Source organism: Phoca vitulina, unplaced genomic scaffold (assembly GCF_004348235.1).
Source record: "Phoca vitulina isolate PV1807 unplaced genomic scaffold, GSC_HSeal_1.0 scaffold12, whole genome shotgun sequence".
Taxonomy (NCBI): Eukaryota; Metazoa; Chordata; class Mammalia; order Carnivora; family Phocidae; genus Phoca; species Phoca vitulina.
Window position 1 is genome coordinate 6,743,037 of NW_022589715.1, and position 24,613 is coordinate 6,767,649.

Sequence of the window (24,613 nt, forward strand, 5' to 3'; positions counted from 1 at the left end):
TATGAAGTTAAGAAAATTAGTATTTCTATTTCTATTAAAGAAAAGCTTCTTGAAAGATTTCAGAATGGCTCCATTAAGCAGTCTGAAATTGATAAAATGTTTCCAACAAAATGGAAGGTTAATTTGAGTGCCACATGGCCTCTTCTTAACTGAATTCAGGACTAGTGTTAATTTTCTTTCTTTCTTTTTAAAAAGATTTTATTTATTTTTTGACAGAGAAACAGTGAGACAGTGAGAGAGGGAACACAAGCAGGGGGAGTGGGAGAGGGAGAAGCAGACTTTCCACCGAGCAGGGAGCCTGATGCGGGGCTCGATCCCAGGACCCTGGGATCATGACCTGAGCCGAAGGCAGATGCTTAATGACTGAGCCACCCAGGCGCCCCTAGTGTTAATTTTCTTAAAACTACTTTGTCTTGAATTCTTCATATCTTCTCAGGGTGCCTAATATAATACTTTGCACACAATAAATGCTTGAGGTTTGTAGAATTGTAGGATTGAAAAAAAATAGACTCTGACATTTGATTTAAAAATTGTTCCACAGCCTTGACTATATAGATGTTTTTTTTTTTAAAGTTTTGACTGGATATAAAGTGAATCAACAATTCTGGAAGACATAGTTGCTAAGTTGACTAATTTTCTGCCCTCTTTGGTTTAACTTCTGATTTTTTTTTCTCAGGTAATTTGCCATTTGATATTTATCTAGCCCCAGTATCCAGATCTGAATTTTAATTGATTAGCACCGTCCAAGCACACTCTGTATCTCTCAACCCTTATTGATTTGTGAGGACCAGGCAGGAAGATAAAGTGACATTTAAGATCCTAGTGTCAAAGCAATTTCTGACTTTTGATTAGGAGTTGGAAATGTTTCCTCAAATACTTTATAAAGATACTCTGAATGGTCTCCACTTTTGTACAAAACTTGTGAGTCAACCAGTGAGGCAGCTGTCGTTTCTTTCTTGTTTCTTTGTATTAGAAGCTAAGGAATGGCTGTTTCTCCTGGGAGAATTAGGAAATAAAAGGCAAAGTCTGGAGCTATGTCAGTATCCTCCCACAGAATAAGTGTGGGGAAATACTCCACTGGGAACCATGACAGATAAAAACTTACAAGGAAGAACAAAACATCAAAAGAGCCTGTCAGAAGCTCTGCCCTCCCCTTTAACCCAGAAGCCTGTGCTGAACCTTTTTCATTGTCTTCGAATGTTATTAAATATCTTGTCTGTTTTAAAGGGACCCAAACCAGTTCTGGTTTCTCTACAGCAGAAAACTGTCTTTGGGTAAAGTCCTAATAATACTACATATGGTTCTGGTTTTGGTTAATGGAAGTGTCAAGTTCTAAAGAGGTATGATTCCTAAATAGCAACAAAACTATTATTTTCATCTTACTAATGAAACGAGCTCTAGAGTTGGAGGGTTAGAGTACTGGCCAGGAAGAAAAAATACAAGATTGCACTCCTTTAAGTTTAGACTCCTTGCTAGGTCCAATCCACTTGGCTATGCTGCTTTCTTAGTGTTTTTGAAAATTGGGTCCATGGCAACCAGTTTGAAAAGACCAGTTCATTCTCCAGCCAGACAACAAGTATCTGATTGAGCTGCACGACTCTGGAAAGATTTGCATCAAACAAAACAGCCTGGCTCAGAGCAGAGAGGAATCGCTGTAGGTAATATTCACATTAAGTGAAAAGAATACTCTGGCATTGTTCTAATGTTCACAGACCATATCCATAATGGGGGTGAGCAAGGGTGGTGGTCAGACTCGAGAACTAGTATTGGTCCCATCTATTTTGTCTAGTTCCTGACCCCATCTAGTAACTGAATGGTGATATGACTTAGGACATTGATAGTGATTTCTCTCCCCTTCCCAACTGCTTGTTTGCCTCTCAATACTGTATGAATGGGATGCAGGGAGAGCAAGGGTTGGGCACTGATGTTACTAAATCCCATGTCTCAGTAATTAACATACATTTTCCTTATGGCTTTGCAAAAAATGTGATCTTGACTTCAGAATTGGCATTTAAAAGCATCCCTCTTGGTGTTTAAAGTTTCAGAATTTAAGCAAAAGTTTCAAGGTGATAAGCAGATTTAGTCCATTTTGAAAGTGAGCACAACCCTTTTCTTTTGGCTTTCCCATCACCTACAGTTGTTTCTGAAAGCTGTGCCACAGGGATTAAGAGTCAGGAATATGCAAAGGGGCATAGAAGAAGGGTTGTGGATGTAACCCTACTGTTCATAGCTTCTTTGGGTGCTAGACTCCTTTTTTCAACAAAATGAAACCAGTGGTTGGAGAACTTCCCAATCCATTTTGATGAGAAAGAGACTCATTTTTTAAAAAGTAAATCTATGCAGCTCTGTGAGGACAACCTGAGACTATCAAGAATATTTTAAGCCACATGCATACATTACCACAGTATCATCTGTCTCAAAGAAGACTTGAAGTGTCAAATTTCCGAAGGGATTACTAATGGCAGCACAATCCTTGTTGTTCTTAAGAACTTTAGATTGCAACTTCAAAGATAATATTTTCTTAGAAAATGTAACAATAACAGAGCTAATAAAGGACTTTCAGATTTTGCATGATGTTATCCTTTACTTAGATCCAATACCACAAAAATTTTGTTGAAATAGCAATAAGATAAAGTCCTTCCAGTATTTCTAATAGAGTCCCAAACGAGGTCCAATATGTAATGAAGCAGTTGGTTAAATAGGCTCCAATGACCTGACATCAATATTACTACCCCTCTCTCTACTCACTCCTCACCCTGACTGGACCCCTTGGAGAAATTTCATTACTCCTTAGTTGAAAGAGTTAGTTTGCCTATTAATAAGATCTTGGAGGGAAAATGCTAGGCACCACACAACCAGTGTATATGAAAGTTGAGGGTTGCTTCAGTGAAAATATCTAAGGTAAATTATAGCTAGTGGAGGATCTGTGGTGGCAAATGATTAGGATTTTATGGCAGAAGTGGGTAGGAGTCTCATTCTTTCGTTCCTGTTGTGCCAAAACACATTTCTAGAAAATGTCAAGTGAAGTATGGGAGCCTGCCTGCTCAGTGCTATGTTGCCAGGGAAAATACAAAATCTCAGCCTTTTAGTCCCCCAGGATTTGACCTAGATGAGCATAATTTTTTTCAAGAGCGGTTTTCAACACCCTCCAAATAACAGAGGGTAATTGGAAAAGTCAGAGGGGCGCCCTAATTGATCCTAAAGACTTTCTATCAGAAATGCTTGCTAAATGAAGGGAAGAAAAATGAATTTTTTTTCTTTGAAAGATCTACTTATGTTTTTAGAAGGATCCATATAATTAACATTCTAGGCAGTTTTCAAACAACTTTGAATTTGCATCTTTCACAAAAAAAATCAGGAATGTGTTTCCTTCTGTATTTCTCTCCCTTTTTTCATTTATAAAAGACATGTGATAAAAGGAATACTTAACCTGACATGAGCTTTTAGGGTAATCTTAGACATCCAAAATTGTAGTTCAAGTTATTTGACATACATTGTCTGTTTTTGTATTTATGTATGTATCTCTGTGCCCTAGGAAAAGATGGGATAGAGGAGATTTAATGCTGAAACTGTGTCTAATTCTTATAAAAATAATCTTCAAACTACCATTTCAAATACTTTTTGTTTTTATACTCGTTGAAATGGTAACCTCTGGTAGAAGAAAAAAGGTCAAAAACAGCCCTTCTATTTGCTTTGCACGAAAAGGCCAGTGTTTAAGAAGCCTTTTAACTACTGGTAGGTCTTTCTGGGTTTTATTGTTTATTTGGGTTAGACTCAAGCTCAATATCCCATCTGATGATTATTTAAAATATTAAAATTCTGAAATGTTAATAACATCAAAATGGAATCAGCCTTTTATAAATTAAATTGTCAAGTTCTAAAATTTAGAAACTTCTTGGCCTAAAAAAAGAAAGGGAAATCATTGCAGGCATTTTTATGAGACACCTGTATAGATCCGGTGTGTTCCACAAAATAACTCAATAGTATGGAAAAGGGCCAAGAGCATACTTTCTGGGGGGGGGGGGGGTTGCCAAAGTCAAAAGTTATGTAGGCCCAGCTTTGATTTTCATATAAAAACAGATCACAAGCTGAAATTGTACTATTGTTTTTGGAAACTGGAAATTTATCTTCCTTAGGGTTAATGATTTTCAAATATTTTAGACAAGAGTAATCTGTGATGAAATACTACCTCACACATTTGTGCTAAATTCTCTCATTTTTAAGTGTGTTCTGTCAAAACATAGATAATCGTCACCTAAAACATTATTTTAGCCATATTATTCACTTACACGAACATTATTAGAATGTAAAATCTTTCAAGATTTCTTCTTTGGAGCATTTTTCAAAGTTTAATGTTAAGTGTAAGAAGGTAGAGAAATGTACGTATAGAGAAAATTATTTTTCTCTGAACTGGCTAGGTCATATAACTTTTAAGTATTTATAAAGTTAATTTTTTAAGTGAAACATTTTGAAAAGCGGTTTTATATTTGGTTATTAGAATTGTTCCTTCCAATTGGAAAGAATAGGATCTTCACATGAGAAAATGGGGCCATAACAAACAGAATCACATTTTTAAGAAAGCTCTCCCTAGAGAATTTATCTCTTGTCCTACCATGTGGGTTCAAGGGGTCTAATAAAAAGTTCTGTGAATTTAAAGTGGGTTATTTCAACTTGGGAATGTAGAGAGAGGTCTTTGGAAATCTCTGGGCCAGATCCTCCTTGGTGAATAAACAATTTCCAATATAGAGGGCTGCTAGTATATTAAGTCCCCTGTCACCCCCAGTACATTCTTGGATTTGGCTAGGTAGATCTGTCTTTGCAGTCAACAAATTAGGAGGGCTGGGCTGTTCATTAACTGTCAAAATCGAGTCAGTAAATTGAAGTTAGCTAATTTCTCTTTTGGTGTGTTTGCTTATTGTGAAATTTTACTATCATTTTCATATCAGGAATATAATACCCACAGATAAACATTTGACCCACTCATATTTTTTGGAGGCATGGAAGCTATACATTATGTTTTTCTATGTTTACATCCTTCTTTGTAGAAACTTTCATAGGAGTTGAGTGTGAGTGTGTGTCTGTGTGTGCTAGGGCGGGCTCCTTAATCCTGATCCATACCTACATCTATCAATAGGATAAAAGGCTAGGTAGATGGCACTGAAGCATGAAAAATGTGATCCAGAAAGGAAAATCAATACTGCTGTAGTGGGCAGGTATAGGGTATAATCTCTCCTAAACAAACATGTAGAGATACATACCAAATGATTGTTTTCCAAGTAGAATGCCATTATATTTGTTTCTTCCTATGATAAGTTCACTTTCAGAAAAACATGCCCAGAGCACTTTATCATGAGCCTCTCTCCATTGCTGAGAGGTAATAGTGAGCATTACTAAGGGTGATGAATAGGATGGGAATAAGCATGGAAGAAATACAAATGTTTGGAATTAGGGAAAAGAAAGACTAAGATTGCTTATTTCAAAGTGAATCCCTCTCCAGATCTTTGATAAAGTTAGGACAGCATGATTCTAAAGAATGTGAGTAGGTCAAGTACTTCATTGATTACAGATAGGGTGATTCTGGACAAGCAAGTCTTCCTTGTAAAGATATGAGTTGTGGTTTGAACTACAAAGTCCTGTTGCCTTTTGAAGTTATGAAGTAATGTTCTTTCCTACAAATACATCAAAATAGTAATATATAGAATGACTGTTTATTTAAAGGTCCCTTAGATTAAATCAGAGGAACTTTGATGAAAGTGAAAATTGGTAGAGCCTCTGAGGACATCTTTTTGGACATCTTGGCAGGCAGGGGGAGAAGTCATAGGAAGCTACTCACTAGTTCTTGTGGGCTGGAAAGCTGAAGTGTGCTCTCCCTTGGGAGACCTAGCTCTCAGTGGTTGTTCTTTCTATAGGACATTCTCTGCCTTGGGAGGTGATTAACCATGGCCTGATTAAGCTCTGACAATGAAATATCTAACTAGTGCAATTGTTTCCCCTCCCTATGTCCTTGTAGGTGGAATACCATCTGGACCACCGAACACTTACAATGTGTTGGGTGGAAGACAACATAGCTAGAAGTGATTGAAATGTAATATTGAAGAGCAGAAATACAGTCCATTAACAAAAATCTGTAGGTAGATCTGAAGGAAAGCTAATAAATGCACTCATAACAGCATCTTTCTTTCTCTGTAAGAAAAATATGATTGTGTGAAGCTCTTCTACATAATTCACTCGTTTCTCAGTTAAAATGCTACATTTTACCAACAGCTACAATGCTTTTGCCAAGGGAATTGATTACTATAACAAAAGCTGTGAGTGCCACTTGTAAATTTGGGAGAGATTTAAGGTTGTGCATTGTCAATCATGAAATGGCCAAATGTTCTTGAAGTTACGAAACTATACTTGCTCTGAATGCAACTGCCCAAGATCAGAGACAGAAAACCAGAATCAAAAGAGACACTCTACATCTTGAACCAGGAAACACTTTTTAAAAGAAGTCTTAAAGGGGCTGATTTACATTCTTGAGAAGGTGATGTTTTGTCACTGTTAGAGAATGGAAGGCTTCATCATCTACCGGAGGAAATTTATTGTTTTTCTAATTGCAGATATATGTAGAACAAACCAGTCAATCTCTATTTTGACAGATTAGGATCAGGGATCCTGGGCTGGGGAATCAACAAGGAATCTAGCCCTGTGTGGAAAAGGCAAAGTGCTTCTGTTACCTGTGAGACCACTGGGGGAAAGACGCTGTGTTAGGGATTGTCATTGTGAGTGGGATCCACCTATCAGAATACCTGCAGGGTGGTTTAAAAGAGCATTTTTTTTTTTTCTTTGAAAAACAGTTTTACTTGTCGCTTTTATTCTGTATAGAAAGCAAAGCTCTCTGAAATCTTCAGTGGTGGTGGGCTTGAATCATTCATTATCTTTGAACTAAAATTAGCTTATAAGAGGTTGCGAATCATTGAGCCATGACATTTTGTTGAAGGGTAGTTAAACAGTGAAGACTACTCTGGTCATTGAATTACTGTCTTTGGTATTTAAAGAAATAAATGTTGGCTGCTCATTTTGTGTTAAACCAAAGATTGGTAACTAGGAGACATTAATTGTTGATCCAAGAAAATATTTAAATTATACCTTATTTCCTTCATATGTGAAAGCGTGCCACACATAATCATATATAGACATAATGAATTCAAAGCAAATTTTAAAAAGATGATCAGATGAATAAATTATCATTTACATGTACACAGTGGACAGATTCTATTATAAGAACTGAATCCACTGATATTAATGTAGACTTGCAAATAAGTACACAAATGAGAGGTCACTTTTTTTTTTTTTTCCACAAATGCTGATTTCTGGTGTCGCCTCTTCCTATACTATTGACTATATGATACATAAAGTCAATAACAGGTAATTAATCAGAAATTATTACAGGAAGTTCTTTTGGGAATCAAGAGGAATATAGTATATGATACTAAGTATCCCTTAGGAAACAACTAGTTACTTCTGATCACTTTCATTGGGCTTGATTTATTTGCTGTAATATTCTGCTAAAAAGTGGTCTGATGTGTAACTGTTTATAGGTTCATGTTCTTGGATGCAGAAAGGATAAAGTGGTACTAAAAGATGTAAAAAAAAAAAAAAAATTAGTGAAATGGAGAAACATCCAACATTTATCTCCGTACCATCAGATAGACACATATTCTCACACTCTGCTCTCTTGGGACATTAAAAAGGAAACCTTGTATGACCAAAGCGTTGACATTTGCAAGAGTCTGAATACTGGGTATCTATTTCTTTCTTTTGGATGAGGATACCAACTGCACAATAATACCTTTTTGGTCTTTATTTCTTCAAAACATGAAAACAAAAATGAAGTCAATGACAATGAGAGGAAACATTCCATACAGATTATGCTGTATCACTAGTGATTAAATCAGAAACAATTAGAAACTTTATTTGTCTGTGTCAATAATGTGTACCATTTATAAGGAACGGCACAATTCGTGCACTTCCCCCCTAAAGCTGTGCACAATACACACAAAATAAAATGAAATAATTTTACACAACTACAATTATTAACAACTCTGAACAATCAGAATCATATTTTCCCTATAACATGAAACTTGAAAAAGCAAACAAACCAAAAAGCTTTGAAATTAAAATTCAATGGCAAGAATTTCTGAAAGTCCTCTGTGAAAATTTGCTATGGGATTATCGACGTTCCAAATATGGCTAAAATTGAGTGCAAAATCTAATGTTTAAACAACCTACATCCTTGGACTACATTTACTTGGTGTTTTCTAGGCTAGCTTTCCATTTAGTAAATCTTAAAAAAAAAAAAAAGAATGGGTTAGAATGTGCCCCCAAAAGACTTAGACCCACAGTGTTGGGCCATGGCCTGCTGGGGTGAGTCTCCTGGAGATACGAGGAACTGTAGAGTGTGGGGCGTAGAAAAGTACTGTTGACCAACAAAGATAAAAGCTGGGGTTAATTGGACCTTTTCAGTCATCTGGATCACCAACATGATTGCCTTTCTTGGCTTACAATGGGGAGGTGTATATATCTGCAAGATCAGCCAAGGATACATAGGATGCTTCCCCTAACCTGTGCTTTATCTCTTGGTTAAAATCTTAGATATTTGGACAACAGTATTGGTACATTTTCAACATGTTTATGTTAAGAGTTTTGTAATTGTGTTTTTCCTTGCAAGATAAAACTGTTTCCATATGGCTGTGCTAACTTTTACCCATGGAAATAGCAATCACATTAGCTGTGAGCCCCCTGAGGGCAGGGATCTGGGCTATCTTGTTCATGGTTTAGGCCCCAAGAGTAGCACAGTACCTGGCATATTGAGTAGTAACCAGCATTTAATTATTCAGTCACCAAATGTTTATTAAATGATGAATGATCATGATTACTGAGTAGAAAAAGAGGAAATAACTCTGAACAGCTTTTATCTCTTAAGTATCTTTGAATCAATACAAAGGGCCAGTGGTGTCTCTGGCCTGGGATTCTTTATAGATAGAGAAGTCTCTGAGACGGGACCAACGTCATTCCATTTTTCCTCATTACTGGATTCACTACTTTGGAATGTTGGGTTTATCCTTGCTCTTTGGTATTTTGAGATAGAAAGAGCCATTCCTTTTCCAGGGTGAAAAACCTCCCAGCGCAATCCTCCTGGGAGGCACTAATCTCATTTAATTGCTTATTCCTTAGTCATAAGTACAGAAGATGCACTTGTAAAGGCCCATTGGTCTCCCTGGCTCCTTTCCTACTCAGGAACTGCAGATACAATCAGAGGAGTCTGGGTGATGAAAGAAACAGGGCTCAAAATAGCCTTTTACATAAAAAAATAAAATGAACAAACCACTATCTACCATCTGTGCCAGACAGAGCAGAAGTGAAATAAATACTTTAGGGGCAGGGGTGTCATGAAAATGGAGGCTCTCAAAGCCCGGGCACATAGAATCCAGCCACTGCTCTATACCTCTCTTCTTGGCCTTCCAGAATCAACAGGTGACTGTTTAGAGGCCTCTGGTGTATTCCACATGGCTAATTTTCCATGAAGATACTTGGTAGTTTGCCTGCTGTCCTCTCAATAGCTTTAACTTCCCAGTGAACTGTTATTGCTTCTTAGAAATGAATGTGCAGGTCCATGAACAATAAGCCATTTTCTCCTTTTATCCCTAGTAAAATCAAACTCAATAACAACACGAAAGTTACGACTCAGGTGAAAAGGAAACTCACTTATGTCTTCAATGTCCAGTCAACATTGCTGGATGGGAGAACAGTATACGCTATACTCTACTATATACAGACACGCTTATTTTGTTTTTCATCCATGCACTGTGTAACAGGTATCACAACAACATTCCCAAACAGGCACATGAAGAAGGAGCCAATGTTCAGTCATGACTGGAACAGGACTGTGCAAGCCATGGATACTTTTGAAAATAAAACCGACGAATGATCCCAGGCGACAGCAAACATGGGACTGGGACACAGTGATGCAAATGGAAAAGGATGATATGCTTTTTGAGTGGGGTTATTCCTGTTTGCATGAGAGGTGGTGGGCAGGAGGAGGAGGTTTGGGATGGAGGCCTGGGCGGGGGGCGGTTAGCCAGGCTGGAAAACCAGAATAAGGGCCTTGCTAATCACAGTCCAGAGCTAAGGAGATAAGAAATAAATGATTTTGCATGTTCTTGGGAATCGAGGCACATTATTCCTGTACCTGTTGAACAAGAGTGCCAGGCATCGTATCTTTAAATATCCGACTGTATCTAGAACCATCACTCTTCCTGGCTGCATTCAGCTCCCATGCTTCTTCTCAGAGGCAGCTTTACCTCTGCTCATGTTCCAGAGATAAGCATGAAATTTAGTGACCTAGTGAAGACATGCTGCTTTTCCATGCCCGTATCCTTTCTTAACCCAAAATAATTTTTCAAAGTGTTTGGAGAGAGTAATTGTAATGATTTAAATTTTTACCAAAAACCCATTTGCATTTAGATTGGTCATCACCTCCCACAAGAGAAACAAAAACTTTGACCCTCCCAACAAAACGACAGAACACAGAAGTCAAACATCAGCCACCTCCCAGCCCCCACCGAAACCAAGCAGAAACAGAAAACAAAATCAAAGACTCAACGATTTATGAACCTGGAGAGAACACAGTCCTTCTGGGCTGAGCTGCACAGACGCCCCCGCCTCCACGCCTTTGTCCAATGTGACGATGCCCCTGGGAATGGGAGGTGATGGTTCCTCACTTCGGCCCTAGCACAGAGTCTGCTCTTGAAGCTGGATTCCATCAGCAGGTAAGTGAACATGACAAATGTCAGTTTCCTCTGTTCATTATACATAATATTTTATGTATATATATACGTATATATATATATAAATTTACTATATCTGATTGTTCCTTTAGAAGCCTTTTATGTGGCAGTAGGCCTCCAGGGAGGAGAAGAAAATGTACAAGAGCCATAGGAGCACAAAGAGGCAGGACGTGAGGAGCTTGGCAGTCCGGGGCCCACCCAGCTCACCTCCGATTTCCGGCCTCCGCCGATACAGCAGCACCCCCACATTGATGAAAGCAAAAATGGTGAAGAGAGTGACAGAGAAAGCTAGCGTGCCAGGGGACACTTTGAACTGTTCCCCATTGGCTGCATGGTAGATGGCAGCGATGGACCAGGCTACGCCGATCCCCAGGAAGACGTTCACCGCGTTGCTGCCGGTGACGTTCCCTATGGACGCATCTGCATACTGGTCCTGGGTGGCTGCCACTTTGCTTGCAAATGTGTCTGTGGAGGAAAAAGAAAAAAGGCAGTGACACTCGGTATTTTAAAGAGGCCCGTGGTGTGCTGGAAGGTTCAGCCACGTCCTCTAGGATCCAATCCCCCAGTGGAAACCCAGTGGCCAGGAGAGGGTTTTGCTGTTCTCTGGAGTCCTGGTCCTGTGGTTAGGATGACAGGGTCGAGACCTCAGAAATCAAAGGTTTGGTGTTGGCTGTGTTACTGACCAGATGATCTTGGTCAAGTTCTTTACCCACAAGTACCACAGTTCTTTGTCATATTGATCTTGCAGGGCAGTACTTTTCAGAGTGATCATGGCCCATTGACATCAGAATCGTAAGAGTGAACAGCACAAGTCTCCATCCAGCTGGGATGGAGCAGGATCACCAGGGCCCAGGAATCCAGTTTTAACAACCTCCCAAAAGATGGTAGGTCGCTAAAGTTTGTGAATGGGTGCTGGAGGGTATTACTAAAAGGTTCTGTATCATTAGCTCTAGTTCACAGATGAGAAAGGTGAGGCATCAGGAGATCTTTCCAAAAATTCAAGAGCAAATCAGCAGTGGAACTGAAGCTAATTGAACCATAGTAATAGCTGGCGTTTGCCTAGAGCCTTAGGGATAGGAAAGCTGACTCACCTATATTATTGCATGGATTGTGACAATTCTATAAGGCGAGGGCACTTTGTAGGTGAGGACATTGGCCTTGGGACAATAAGTAATGGGTGCAACATCACACAACAAGGAAGAAGCCATTTTAGGGCTGGCGCTTGGGTCTCCTGCCTTCACTACAAATGCTTTATCACTGTGCCATCTTACCTTTCACTATGCTATGCATACCAATGGCCATCCTCAAAGCTTTGTTCACCAATAATCCCGAGTACATCTTTTTCTGAAGGTAGGAAAATCATGGCCCATGCAAGGAGTAGGATAAGAAGTTTCTTGATGAGGAGAGCATAGGGATTTGGAGCATGTTTGAGCCAGAAGGTTTCAAATCCTGCCTTCACAATGGAATGTGTGATCCCAGGCAGATTACTTAATTTCTCCGAGCCTCCAATTTTTTAACCTGTGAAATGGGGATAGTGACACCCACTTCAGGGTGCTGTTAACCTGAAATACTATATGTGAACTGTTTATCTTTCTTGGTACAAAGTAAGAGTAGCTCTTTTTTGTTGCTTTGCAAAGACAATGTAAAGCAGGCTAGATCAGTTTACTAAAAGTTGAGGCAGGATCTGATATGGCTCCCTTTATTAAGCATGTAGATAGAGCTTGCAAGATATTCCGTTTCTTTTCTATATAATTATCCCGTTAATAATGTCAAAGTCCTCTCAGCTACCTTGGCAGAATCCCTTGCACAGAAGGTTTATGGAAGATGTGAATAACTATCAAATCGAACTCACATTTGCAGAGCCAGGAATGGCAGGGATGATATTACAGCAAGGTATCGTTGTGCCATCTGCTCTGGTCCTCTGGAGGTTCTCGGGATGCTCTGAGCACGCATGGGCTTGTGGGCCATCGGGACTACTTTTCTCCCCTCTGTTGCTATTCTGTTGCCACCACTGACCTTCGGTAAATCCCCAGTGGGGATGATACATAAGGCATGTGAGCTTATATCAGCTTGTAGATTTTTGTGCTTTACTCTGGTAAGTAAGTTATTTAGGCTGCTCAGAGGTTACTGCAGAAGCAGTATCTGCGCCCCCCCCGCCCCGTTTTTTGAAAGGAAGTCAGTCAACATGGAGGGCCCCATCTCATTAATCCTGACCTTTGCAATGGAAAAGCAGGTTTTACTTACTGTTCTATAATTAAACTAAGGCAAACACTGCTTCCTCTGTACCAGGCACTGTCCTACACATAGTACACGTGTGTTCCCATTCAACCCCCTTCTCAGCTTTAAAGAGGCTGCTGTTCCCCTTTTATGATTTGGGAGCACCTCTGGGACAGGTCGGTAGAAGAAGGGTAATTTTAAACCAAACTGATTCACTTTTGGAGCCCATTCTCCGTCCGCACCACACTGCAGCTCCCAGAAGACGAGTTTTCCCTTCCTCAGTTCAGATTGCCCTGTTCCTTCCACTTGGAAACTCCGACACAGGTTCTTGCAGGGTGCTCTTTCCTGTCTCGGAGCAAAGACTGCAGAAGGGGTCGGCAGTCTGCTCAGCTACCCGCCGGGACGTGCGCAGCTGTGTGTGCTCAGATCACACACTGCAGCCCAGTGAGGACTGTTTTGGAGGCTGGTGAGTCAAAGCCCAAGCGAGACAAATCTTAATGGTCCCTTGCACTTCGTTATGAAGAGTTATCAGGAGCCGCAGCAGCAGCCTCAAAAAAAAAAAAAAAAAAAATGAAGTCGTTCTGCTTTTCTTTTTCAAGGCAGCTGAGCAAGGAAAGTAAAGGAGAAGAGTGGAAGGCGGGAGAAGGCAGCCCACAGCTCAGCTACTGCTGAGGAACACCTGAGATGCTGTTCTGCGCTGACATGGCAGCCGGCACCTGCTGGTGGTGAACAGATGGCCGTGTTAGGCTGGGCCGTCGGGACGGGGATGTCCCCTGCCCATGCTGCAGGGGCAGGCGGCCTGGCGCTGGGCCACACCTGCTTACCTCCCCTGGCAGGTGCTACGGGGCACACTGGACTTCCTGGGTGCCTAGTCTCCGCTCAACCCCTAGACTTTCTGGAGGTTTCTGCCACTGTGCCAGAAGGGAATGAGGCATAACATCAAAAATTCCTGGGCCCGGGGACCCTGAACACCCAGACCGGTCCTTTTGCCTGAAACGCAGGGCACACCTGGGTCTGCAGGGGTGTCTCCCTCCCTCATTTTCCCCATAGCCTGTTGTGAATATTGAAGGAATTCTTGTCATAACAGGCTCCTGTTTTCAAATGCCTCTCTCTGGCTTCCCTACAAAATTAGTGGCCAAAGTAACTAGCTTGTCACATAAATGAAACCTATTTGGGGCCTTCTGGGGTCTGGTAGGTTTTATTTACCTGGGTTCTACATCAGGCCTTTTGTCTGTTTTAATTCACAAGCTACGCAAAAATTATAGAGACACATGCAAATCCAAACCATTAACCTTGGCTCCATCAGAGACAACTCTGTTTTTCAAATAAAGTGTGATGGAATCTCCCCAAATTACCGTCTATCACTGTTTGCTGCTTTGTGCAAAGAGCAACATGTCTCGCACCATATGTCAGGCGCTGCCAGGCCTTACCCTGAACACGAAGCCCATAACCTGCTTACGGCTGAACAAGGCAAAAGCCACTTATATGCCATTCCCCAAAGTAAAATCCAAGCAGTAATGACCCCTGTGGTCTCAGAGGGGTTGTAATCATACGCAGAACTTGGCCCATTAAACAAATCTGTACAAATCAGATTTCCCATGTGATTGGCACAAACTAAGACATGTTGATAATTATATATACATTTATATATATAATATGTATATTTTACATATACATATGTATATTTTACATGTATATAAAATGTATATTTATATAATATATATATGTATATATATTATATAATATATACATATTATATATATATCTTCCTACATATACACCTTAGATCAGATTTCTAGTAGGAATTTTTGCTTTTAACTCTCACCTTGAATTCTAATAAATTTTGAATTAGCCATACAGTCTTAGACTTTTGGTTCTGCCTCCCGGTACCTATGACCATAAATCAGTAACAGGGAAGATTCGGCTGGGAGACAGTGTGGCTGGAGCTAAACCATACGTCACAGAGTCAGGACATCACTGTTCTCTTATTTTTTACTTGAATTTCTCAAACTTTATAGCTACATACAGACTTAAGTGTCTCTTCTGTGAGAAGGATACTTATTATATTCCTACAGGTCACACATAGGGTTTATGATCTAGAGCAAGGGTTTCATCTCAGATGATTTATTCTTGACTCTTTGCATATTTGGGGGGGCAGCTATTCAACTCTCAGGCAGTCTGTGCTCAGGAACTGACACTGACAGTGATTTTAACTGGGATCTCGCCTGCTCCTGCCCAGCCACCTGTGAAGTCCTGACAATATAAAGACAGACCAGGGGATACAGAGCTTCATTAAGGAGACAGTTTTAGCTCTTCTGTGTGTTCTTGGGCAAGACACTTCACTTTTTTTAGGTTCTAGTTTCTTCATCTAAAATAAAGGCTTTAGACTAGAATATCTCTAAGACTGTCCCTATGTTTATTGTTTGGGTGGTACACAGAACACATCAAAATGCTAAATTCACATGGATGATTTCAGTGTTTCTCTTTTTTTGTAGGAGTTGGTACGTGGGCACCCTTACTCATTAGACTTGATTAATGATAATATCTTCTCCTTTTAAAGAACGGCCGAAATGAAATCTTCAAAGATCCTAGGAAGATCTCTAGAGCTGAAGAAGTTATTGCCATTGATCAAATTGTGACAGTATTTATGAGATTAAACCATACTGCACAGAGTCATTTACCTTTTCCAAATAGAGAAATGTTGGCAAAATTATTTACTTGAAGTCACTTTGACCAGCCGTCCACCTATAGGAGCAAAACCGTGGTATACACGGTGGCAGTGACGACTGGTGGAAACAGCGTGTGTAATGTCAAGTTTGCACACCCCTGGCATGGGGAATACTGGGAGAGCCTGGTTATAAGATCTGGGGCTCCACCCTCAACCCACGTAATAAGACTTTATGAAGAAAGGACACAGGAATATTCATTTTAACAAGTGCATCAGGTGATGCTCCTTGACACCAATGTTTGAGAACATGGCTCTAAGGCATGGAAATGGCTATTGTTCCAAATGCCCAGTCTGCCTTGCTGAGAGGGATAGATGTTTCAGTTCTGAGGAAGCAGCTAATTTCTCTTAGAAACAGTGATGCCCTCAGATATAGGGAGGGGCCACTTGGGTGGGCTTGGTGGAGGGGCCGGGGCTGCTTAACCGTGATGTCCTCCCACTCTCACATTATGCTATGTTCTTATTACTATTTTTTTAAGGTTGGTTGGTTTTAGCGCAAAAAAGCGCATGGGTGGGGGAGGGGCAGAGGGAGAGAATCTTCAAGCAGACTCCCTGCTGAGTGCAGAGCCCCTGGGCCCCATCCCGGGACCCATGAGATCATGACCTGAGCCAAAACCAAACCAAGTGTTGCACACTCAACTGAGCCACTCAGGTGCCCTAATGCTCTTATTATCTTTAAACCTCGTTCTAGCATAGATGCTCCGAAAGGCCAGAGGAGGAGGGAAATTTACTTTAGTTGAATTCTGGCTCTGTCATTTGCCAGGTAAGAAGCTTACCTACTTCATAGTGTTTTGAAAGAAATGTGTTAACATGAACAGCACTCAGATGAGGGCCTGGTAACTAGTGAGTGTTCAGTATTATTAGCTATTTTTATAATACAACAGCACCAGATCCCAAGAGAATCAATAAGTGGTAAGGAATTCTGACTTAATGTGCTAATTCTAAACTTTTAGGGAGTTATTGTATCCTTTAAAGACTTACTCTATGATCCTATGCATTTAAAAAATGTGGTAGAGCATAAAATTATCCTTAAAAATCAAAGAAATTTTTTATTTTGAAAATTCCATGTCACCTAAGTCATAAAATGACATTGGAGATGTTCTGGTTTCTAAGGCACTAATCTTACTGAAAGGCAGGCATCTCTGCTGAAACAGTGCTCCTATTCCTCTCTCGCTCCTCTCCTCTACACATGTTGTTCTCTTGCTCTTTTAGAATTCAAATGGAAATTGTTTATGTACTAATTCTTCTGTCACTAAGGACTTTGAACAAGGTTTTGTCTTTACTTGTGACATTTACCCAAGTAAATACAAAAACCACATTGCCTCACACACTCCGCTGGTTCATCTCAAAACAATCCTTATTGGACTTCCAAGCGAAGTTCAAGAGATCAAGGAATTACTAATGTTTTATTGATTAATGACCAGTCAGGAGTTGTAAAAACAGAAAAAGAGAAAAATACTTAAAGGAGATTTCTGCCCATAAAAGCTGCTCCTGAAAGAGAGAAAGAAATAGAGACGGTGACATGACCTATTTTTAGAAGAGAAGAAAACGGAGGTAAGTAAAAAACCTCCAGAGGACTCGTGTTGGCAGATCAGAACACCTGCTTCTAGTCATTTTTATCCCCAACTGCAAATCAAGCAGCAGGGCAACTTCTGAAAAATACCAGCTTTCTAGCCCCACCAGAGTTTCTGCTTCATTGGTCTGAACACCAGTGTTTTTAAAAATTATTTATTCATTTATTTATTTATGGAGGGATTGGGGGCGGGCAGAGTGGGGGAGAGAATCCTCAGCAGGCTCCACGCCCAGTGCAGAGCCTGATGTGGGGCTCGATCCCACAATCCTGAGATCATGACCTGAGCCAAAATCAAGAGTCGGACACTTAACTGAACCGAGCCACCCAGGCATCCCTGGACACCCCAGTATTTTTTAAAGCTCCCCCAACTAGATTGAGATCCACTAACCACTCAGAGCCTTTGTTTCTTCATCTGTGTAAGGACAATGGCAACTCTTACAGATTAGCCCAGATAACCTATGGAATAGCCCTGATACCATTTTTTTGTTGTTGTTGTTATTGAATAACTTTTTGTTTTGATATGTTAATGTGAATGTTTGCACTTTGCAAGGGTACCCTGGGACTTAATCTTCCTATTATGTATTTGAAATCCTGGTAGATTTTAGGGGTGCCTGGGTGCCTCATTTGGTTAAGCATCTGCCTTTGGCTTGGGTCGTGATCCAGGGGTCCTGGAATTGAGCCCTGCATTGGGCTCCCTGCTCAGCTCTAAAATTTTCTAGAATCCCTGGTTCTAAATCTTTGAGGTCAATAAAAATATTTGAGTCTCTCAAAGAACTCTGTCTGAGATGGAGCTTATTCTATTCAATTGCTCCATCACTCTCCCCACCCCAACTCTTGATCCTGAAAAAAGCCCCAAGCCAACTAGCTGGGTGTGGAGCAAAGAAGTGGTGGTCTGACCTGGTTGTCTCTTGAGACTTGGTTTAACATAGTTCTGGAGTGGACTGGATTATGTATGTGGAGCAGGGTGGGTCCTTTCACTTTGGGAGTCCTGCTTGTTTCCTTCCCCAAATTAAAAGGTTCATGCAGATTACAGTGGTGGAAGTTCCAATGTGTGCCTGAAAACCTAAGGGGTACAGGGTTGACTGACTTGAGAAAAGTCTCCTGTCTCTAGTCAAGTGGTGAACAGGCAGCTTGAGGATGGCCATAATATTGCGCAGTTCCCAGTGAGTTCCTGTGAATCAGAGGTTCTGCTTGGCATCGAGATATGTAGCAAGCTGAGGTTACTGTAAGTAGCTCATTTGGTCACCTGGTTCCATGTTACTCTGTGGTTAACCACGGTCATGACTGAAGAATGCCTGTCCTGGTTCCTGTGGACTGCATAATGTCTCTAGTTACAGTAGTAAGGAGCCTAAGCTATGGAGTAAGACCTGGTCCTAGTCCCATTTGCCATGTGCTGGCACTGTGGCCTTGGGATAACCTCTCTTTAAGCCTCTGATATCAGTAAAATAGGGAAAATAAAAGTCCCCATTTATATAGCCATGAAGATGATCAAAAGTACTGCAAAACAGCTTAGCATGGTATCTGGAAATTAGTAGGCGCACAGCAAATGTAGTTATATTTCAGAATTCTTTGTTCTGGTGATAACAAAGGGAATGTTAATGATATTAAAATCTTTCATTACGGTTTCCTTCAGCTAGGTGATTTAAGCTTCATAGATCTTATGTAGGATTTGGGGAGAATGTGTGTCTCTTTGATGTCCAGAAATAATGGTGGTGAGAAGGCAATAATAGTTACCATTTATGGGGCTCCTACACGCGGCTCTACATACGGCTTCTCATTTAATCTACAAAACAACCATATGAGGTAGGAACTTCTATTATCTTCATATGATGAGAAAACTGAATCCCTGAGTATAAGAAATTTGTCCAAAGTTATATAGCCAGTAAGAAGCGAAACTTGGATTGAGACCAAATGAATGTGATCCTAGCTAGAGTTCGTGTTCTTAACCACAGGTCCATGGTGGTTTATTTTCTATGATTTATTTATTTTAGGGAGAGTGAGCATGCAGGGGGAGGAGCAGAGGGAGAGAGAGAATCTTAAGCAGACTCCGTGCCGAGCACAGAGCTGGACACAGGGCTCAATCTTATGACCTTGAGATCATGATCTGAAATGAAACCAAGAGTCAGACGCTCAACAGACTGAGCCACCCAGGTGCCCCAGAGCACAAGAGCATGGGTATTAACAAGGACTAAATAATATATCTGAAATTTGAAAATGGACAAAGGTTCAAAGAACATATCCAGAAACTTCATCATGTTCACCTCTGACTATAACTACACAGTATTAAAATAGCTGATCAGTTGAAAGAAAAGGATTAAAATCATTGTACAGAGAAACATCTGCCTGACTCCTTTATTTTTTTTTTTTAATTTTTTTTTAAAGATTTTATTTATTTGACAGAGAGAGACACAGCGAGAGAGGGAACACAAGCAGGGGGAGTGGGAGAGGGAGAAGCAGGCTTCCCGCTGAGCAGGGAGCCCGATGCGGGGCTCGATCCCTGAGCCGAAGGCAGACGCTTAACGACTGAGCCACCCAGGTGCCCCCACCTGACTCCTTTAGAAAAATATTTGCATGGGTCAGAAACAGATTAAAGAAGGGGCTATTTTCATGGACGACCCTTCATTCCTTTAGAACAATGTTAGAGATCACTGACAAAGTAATTTTTTCAATTCCTTAAGTTCCTGGTTTCTCTTGGGTATTACATTTACACTGTCTTTCTAGTACATAAAAATAGGCTTGAGAGAACCTACTTTTAAAATAACATCATGGTTCTGATATTTTCAATTTTGAGCCATAATTCTGTTATTTTTATAATAAACCTTTATTTTTTTTAAAGATTGATTTGAGAGAGAGCCTGAGTGTGGGAAGGGTCAGAGGGAGAGAATATCCAAGCAGACCCCCGCTGGACATGGAGCCCAACTCGGGGCTGATCTCATAAGGCATGAGATAAGAACCTGAGCCAAAACCAAGAGTTGGATGCTTAATGGACTGAGCCACTCAGGTGCCCCTATAATAAACCTTTATTCTATTAATCCTCAGTCCATGAGGGTAAAATATTGTTGAGATTTAGTCAAGCAACATTTTGCTAATTTTGAAAAGCCAAAAAAGGGCATGTATGGGGCTAAAACAAATAGCTGTCATTTTCCCAAACCATTTTGTTATTAGATACAACTGGAAGTCCTTGCCTCAAACACAGAACAGGGCTGCCCTGCATGAAACAGGGTCCTTCCAACTCGCTTCTTCCTTCCTTCCCCATAATCTCCCTCTTTCGCTAAACCCTCCTTGCCTTTGAAGCCTGGTTTGTTCTTTTATACTTTGTTCTATTTCTGGAACATCCATCTCTTCTCTGAATCTTCTCAAGTCCTACTTTAGAGATGATAAAGCCATAGGTGCTCCAAGTCTTGCCGGAACTAGAGGTGGCTGAGTGGGACGTGATAGACTGTACTATAACTTGGAGAAAACAGACACCCTTACTCTCACTTCCAAGTAGCCTTACTAGGTTAAAAGAGAACTTCCCAGTCAGCTGGGCTATATTGGTGTAATTCAAAGTCTACTGAAGTAATCCTGCAAGTGTGAAAGTTTATGTATGGGGGTGGTCAGTTCAGAATTTTTATGTTAGAGAAAAATTAGAAACCTATTGTTTCTGGTAAAATTACAACTTTAATGTGCAACTGTTAAAATTATGGTTAAAGGTACAGTAACAAAGTAAAATGTTCATGACACTGCTAAGTGAAAAAGGTTCTGTAACTATGCCAAATATAAGTCCATTAAAAAGTGTGGGTAATTAGATATATCCTTGTATATATTTTTTTGTGCAATTTATTTAAATGTCCCAGGATTTTAAAATGAAATATAGATACAAGAATGCAAATGGATGGTGGGATTGCTGGATGATTTTTTTTATTCTGTGTTTATTAATATTTCCCATTTTATTTGCAAAGATTTTGTTTATTGCATTATTAAAGGGCTAATCTACATTTTTAAAAAAGTCTCATCTACATAATAGAGTCTGGGAAGGGATGAAAGCTGATTTTCAGACTTTTCTGGTCCTTTCAGTGGTCAGGGCTGTGGTAGCGGGATGCTAAGAGGGAAGGTATCATACGTATGACACACAAAGCAAATGCATTTTAACGGGCGTCAGGGTTCGGGTGGGGGGGGGGCGGAGTGATGAAGAGATTTCCTGGCCGTCAGGGGCTGGCCTGGAGTTCAGAGTCAGGAGGGTGCCCAGGACAGGCCATAAAACGGAACAAGGATTCTGAAAACAAACTTCACCCACTATAAAAGTTTTCTGAGGACCAACTGGGAAGGGAAGAGATGTGTAGGTCTTAGTTTCCTTCCAACCATTCCTGTCAGGTACAGATGGACTGTAGAGCAAGGCCAAAATCCTCTCAGTTTTGTATTTTTGTTCCAACAACACCATATTGTATTTACTAATAGTATATTCCATTGACTTCAACCCACAAAATTACCTCGCATATTCATTTGTTAAGAGCTCTGTCCCCTTGAGATTTCCGGGAAGGGACATGATACCCAAGAGTTCATTTGTCCTTGGGCTCTTAATAGAGAGGGAATTTGTAATGCAGAGACCAGAAAGGAAGGTGTAGAGCTGTATCCAAGCTGCTAAGGATACATGACAAGGTCTGAACTCTAATGTCAAGTTTTGTCCTTGTCTCCCAGGCACCTTGTATAGCTCTTGGTAGATACTTTTAAAATGTCTTTTGACAAAAATTTCTTATTTTTACATCTTAGAATTTTCAGAGCACTTCCATAGATGTTACACTATCCGCTCTTTCTGACAATTCAGTGGGTGGGTGGATGGGAGCAGCTACCATTAGCCATGATCTTTTCAGGGGAGAAAGCTGAAGCTCCCTAGGAGTCAGATGGGGTGGGGATGCAGGTCCTCATGCTGTAGGCTTGTTTCCAGGACCCTTCATCAAATCCCGTTCCTTGCCAGATATTATCCCATGCTCTGAACCGGATAACACATCTAAATTGCCTAACTTCTAGGGCTGCTGTGGATATCGAAGAAATAAATTATCCAAATGTACTTTTTAAACAGTGAAGCTATGCAAATTGGTTCCTGTTGAAACACTTTTTGTGTTAAATGCAAATGCTCTGCCCTTATGAAATCATCATGAATCACTGATGCCTTTATGCATCCATTTGTTGGATATTCCGAAGTAATAACTAACACGGAACATTTCCAAGGGGAGGGGAAGAAGTGTTGGGGAGAAAAAGCCAGGGCACTTGGGTACTCTCCCGTAAGAACAGATGTGGTAGGGGGTAAGAAGAGAGTCGCAGCTGCCCAGAGAGAGAAGTAAACCACCAAATAACTCAAAGGGATTATTTAAAGGGATAGGCCAGGAAAAAGTAACACCTTATCATAATTTCTAAGATTAGAACTGCCTGGTGAATTTGCAAGGGGATAACTAGAGGTTTGAGTGAGTAGGTATTTTGCTGAAGATTCGTGGTATAAGGAGTCATACCACCCTATTAAAATCCTCCTCCATGTGTGCAGAACATACGTGCTCTTGACGCCAGGATTCCATGATTCTGCTTTATTTTTCTTCTCAACAGTGTTCATCCTCATTGCTGTCTGAAACTTTATCTTATTTTTGTGAAGCATCCATTTTCTTCCACTGGAGTATGAACTTCGTGGATTCAACATAACAGAGGTCTTGTTTATCCCTCTATCTTTACTGTGTCAAACAGGGCCTACTGCTTAGTGGGTACTCACTAAATATTTGTAGAATCAACAAAACTGAGTGCAGAATGGTTCTGGATCCTATGCTATGCCCCTTAGCATACTGCTTCCTTTAATTTAATGTTTAAAAAATGGCATTAATCTCCTTTTTAAGGCCTGATGACTAGTGTAGAGAGAAGCACTTGAATATTTGATGATCAAGAATGCCATATTGTCTCACTCAGTTTGCACATCTTGGCTCCTGGCATCATCTGTCAGAACATAGCTTTTTATTTTGAAGATTACTTTTCACTAATATCCCGCTGTGGACTCAACCCAGGTGTAGAAGTTATAGAAGAAAGGGCTTAATCCACATTCTCAGGACAAGAGGACTGGATACTGAAGTTACCAATGGCAGGTTCTTCTGGGTGGTTTGACCCTTGTCTCCCTAAATGTGAAATTCTAGAAGCACAGAAGAAAGGACAGACAGCACCTGAGCCAGTTCTGAGGCAACCTCACCCTGAGTGTTGATCCCTCTCTGAGCAGCCTGACCTGCAGTCCTCTAGTGTGACGATTGGGTTAGTTTAGGGGTTTTGGCTTGCCATATTTCAGCCATCTGAAATATCATCATACATAGAATCCTTCAGAGAAGGACGTTTTCATGATCCTTGTGCACATTTGTGGCTATGTGTTGTTTTACAACTGTAACGCAGGAATGAAAAGGTATAATTAGTGCTCTGCTGGGTCCATTTGTAGACCCCACTGGGGATCTTTGCAGTTCGGGACTGCAGCAAGTCTTGCTTGTTGTCTCAACCAACGATTTTTTATAGTGATAACCTAATAATAGTTTATAATTTATGGAGGACCATGGCAAAAAGCCCCCTGGGCTCCAGAGGGCAGGGGAGGGGAGAAAGAAAACAAACACCACACATAGTTTCCTGGTTGTAAATAATGGAACCAAAGTAAGCTATTTTCTCCTTAGCACAAAATATAGGATTTATATGTGCTGAGCTAAACAAAGGTTATCAAATATGGTCACCAATAGATCTGGCATTTCTGGGTCACGTGCCAGGGAAGGTGGCCGAAGAATGTAAGGCGTTTTATGGATTTAAATCCCTTTCTGGAATGAAGCAGAATATGAACTAATAATACATAGTTTATGTTTCATTCTTGGGAAGAGGCAGGTTGGGAGGTCTGAGTGCTCAGGAGTATTGATGGCATTCCAGCTGGTGTTGTGCACAAATGCTAAGGACCATGATTTCATGTCTATAATATGCACTATCCCCAACAGATAGTAAAATGCTTTTACAGTCACATGTAAGATTTGCTTTTTAAATTGAGTCACATTTTATTTGCCTTCTTTTCTAAAAATACCAATGGGCCTTAAATGTGTTGCTCATGCAGTACCCATGACATGGCAATTAAGTTCTGCTTTTTTATAGCACGCTTTTTTTTCTTTTGAATTTATTAATAATATGTCATTCTGTGTGTAGGGAGATGGTGCACATGGCCTCTGTTCAAGGCCCTGGTCTCTACTCTCTTCCTAATGGATCCAGGGGCCAATGACCGGTATCTACAGGGTG

General features: G+C 40.5%; 1 protein-coding gene across 21 annotated transcripts in view; it reads right to left on the reverse strand.

Moving 5' to 3' along the window:
- Positions 1–558: 558 nt before the first annotated feature.
- SLC8A1 (solute carrier family 8 member A1) overlaps positions 559–24,613 on the reverse strand; it is a 372,498-nt gene continuing 348,443 nt past the window's right edge. For all 21 annotated transcript variants that reach the window (XM_032410379.1, XM_032410378.1, XM_032410381.1 and 18 more), the window contains one exon: positions 559–11,297. In XM_032410379.1, the coding sequence (XP_032266270.1) occupies positions 10,921–11,297 (377 nt within the window). In that variant the 3' untranslated portion in view covers positions 559–10,920. The remainder of the gene's footprint in view (positions 11,298–24,613) is intronic.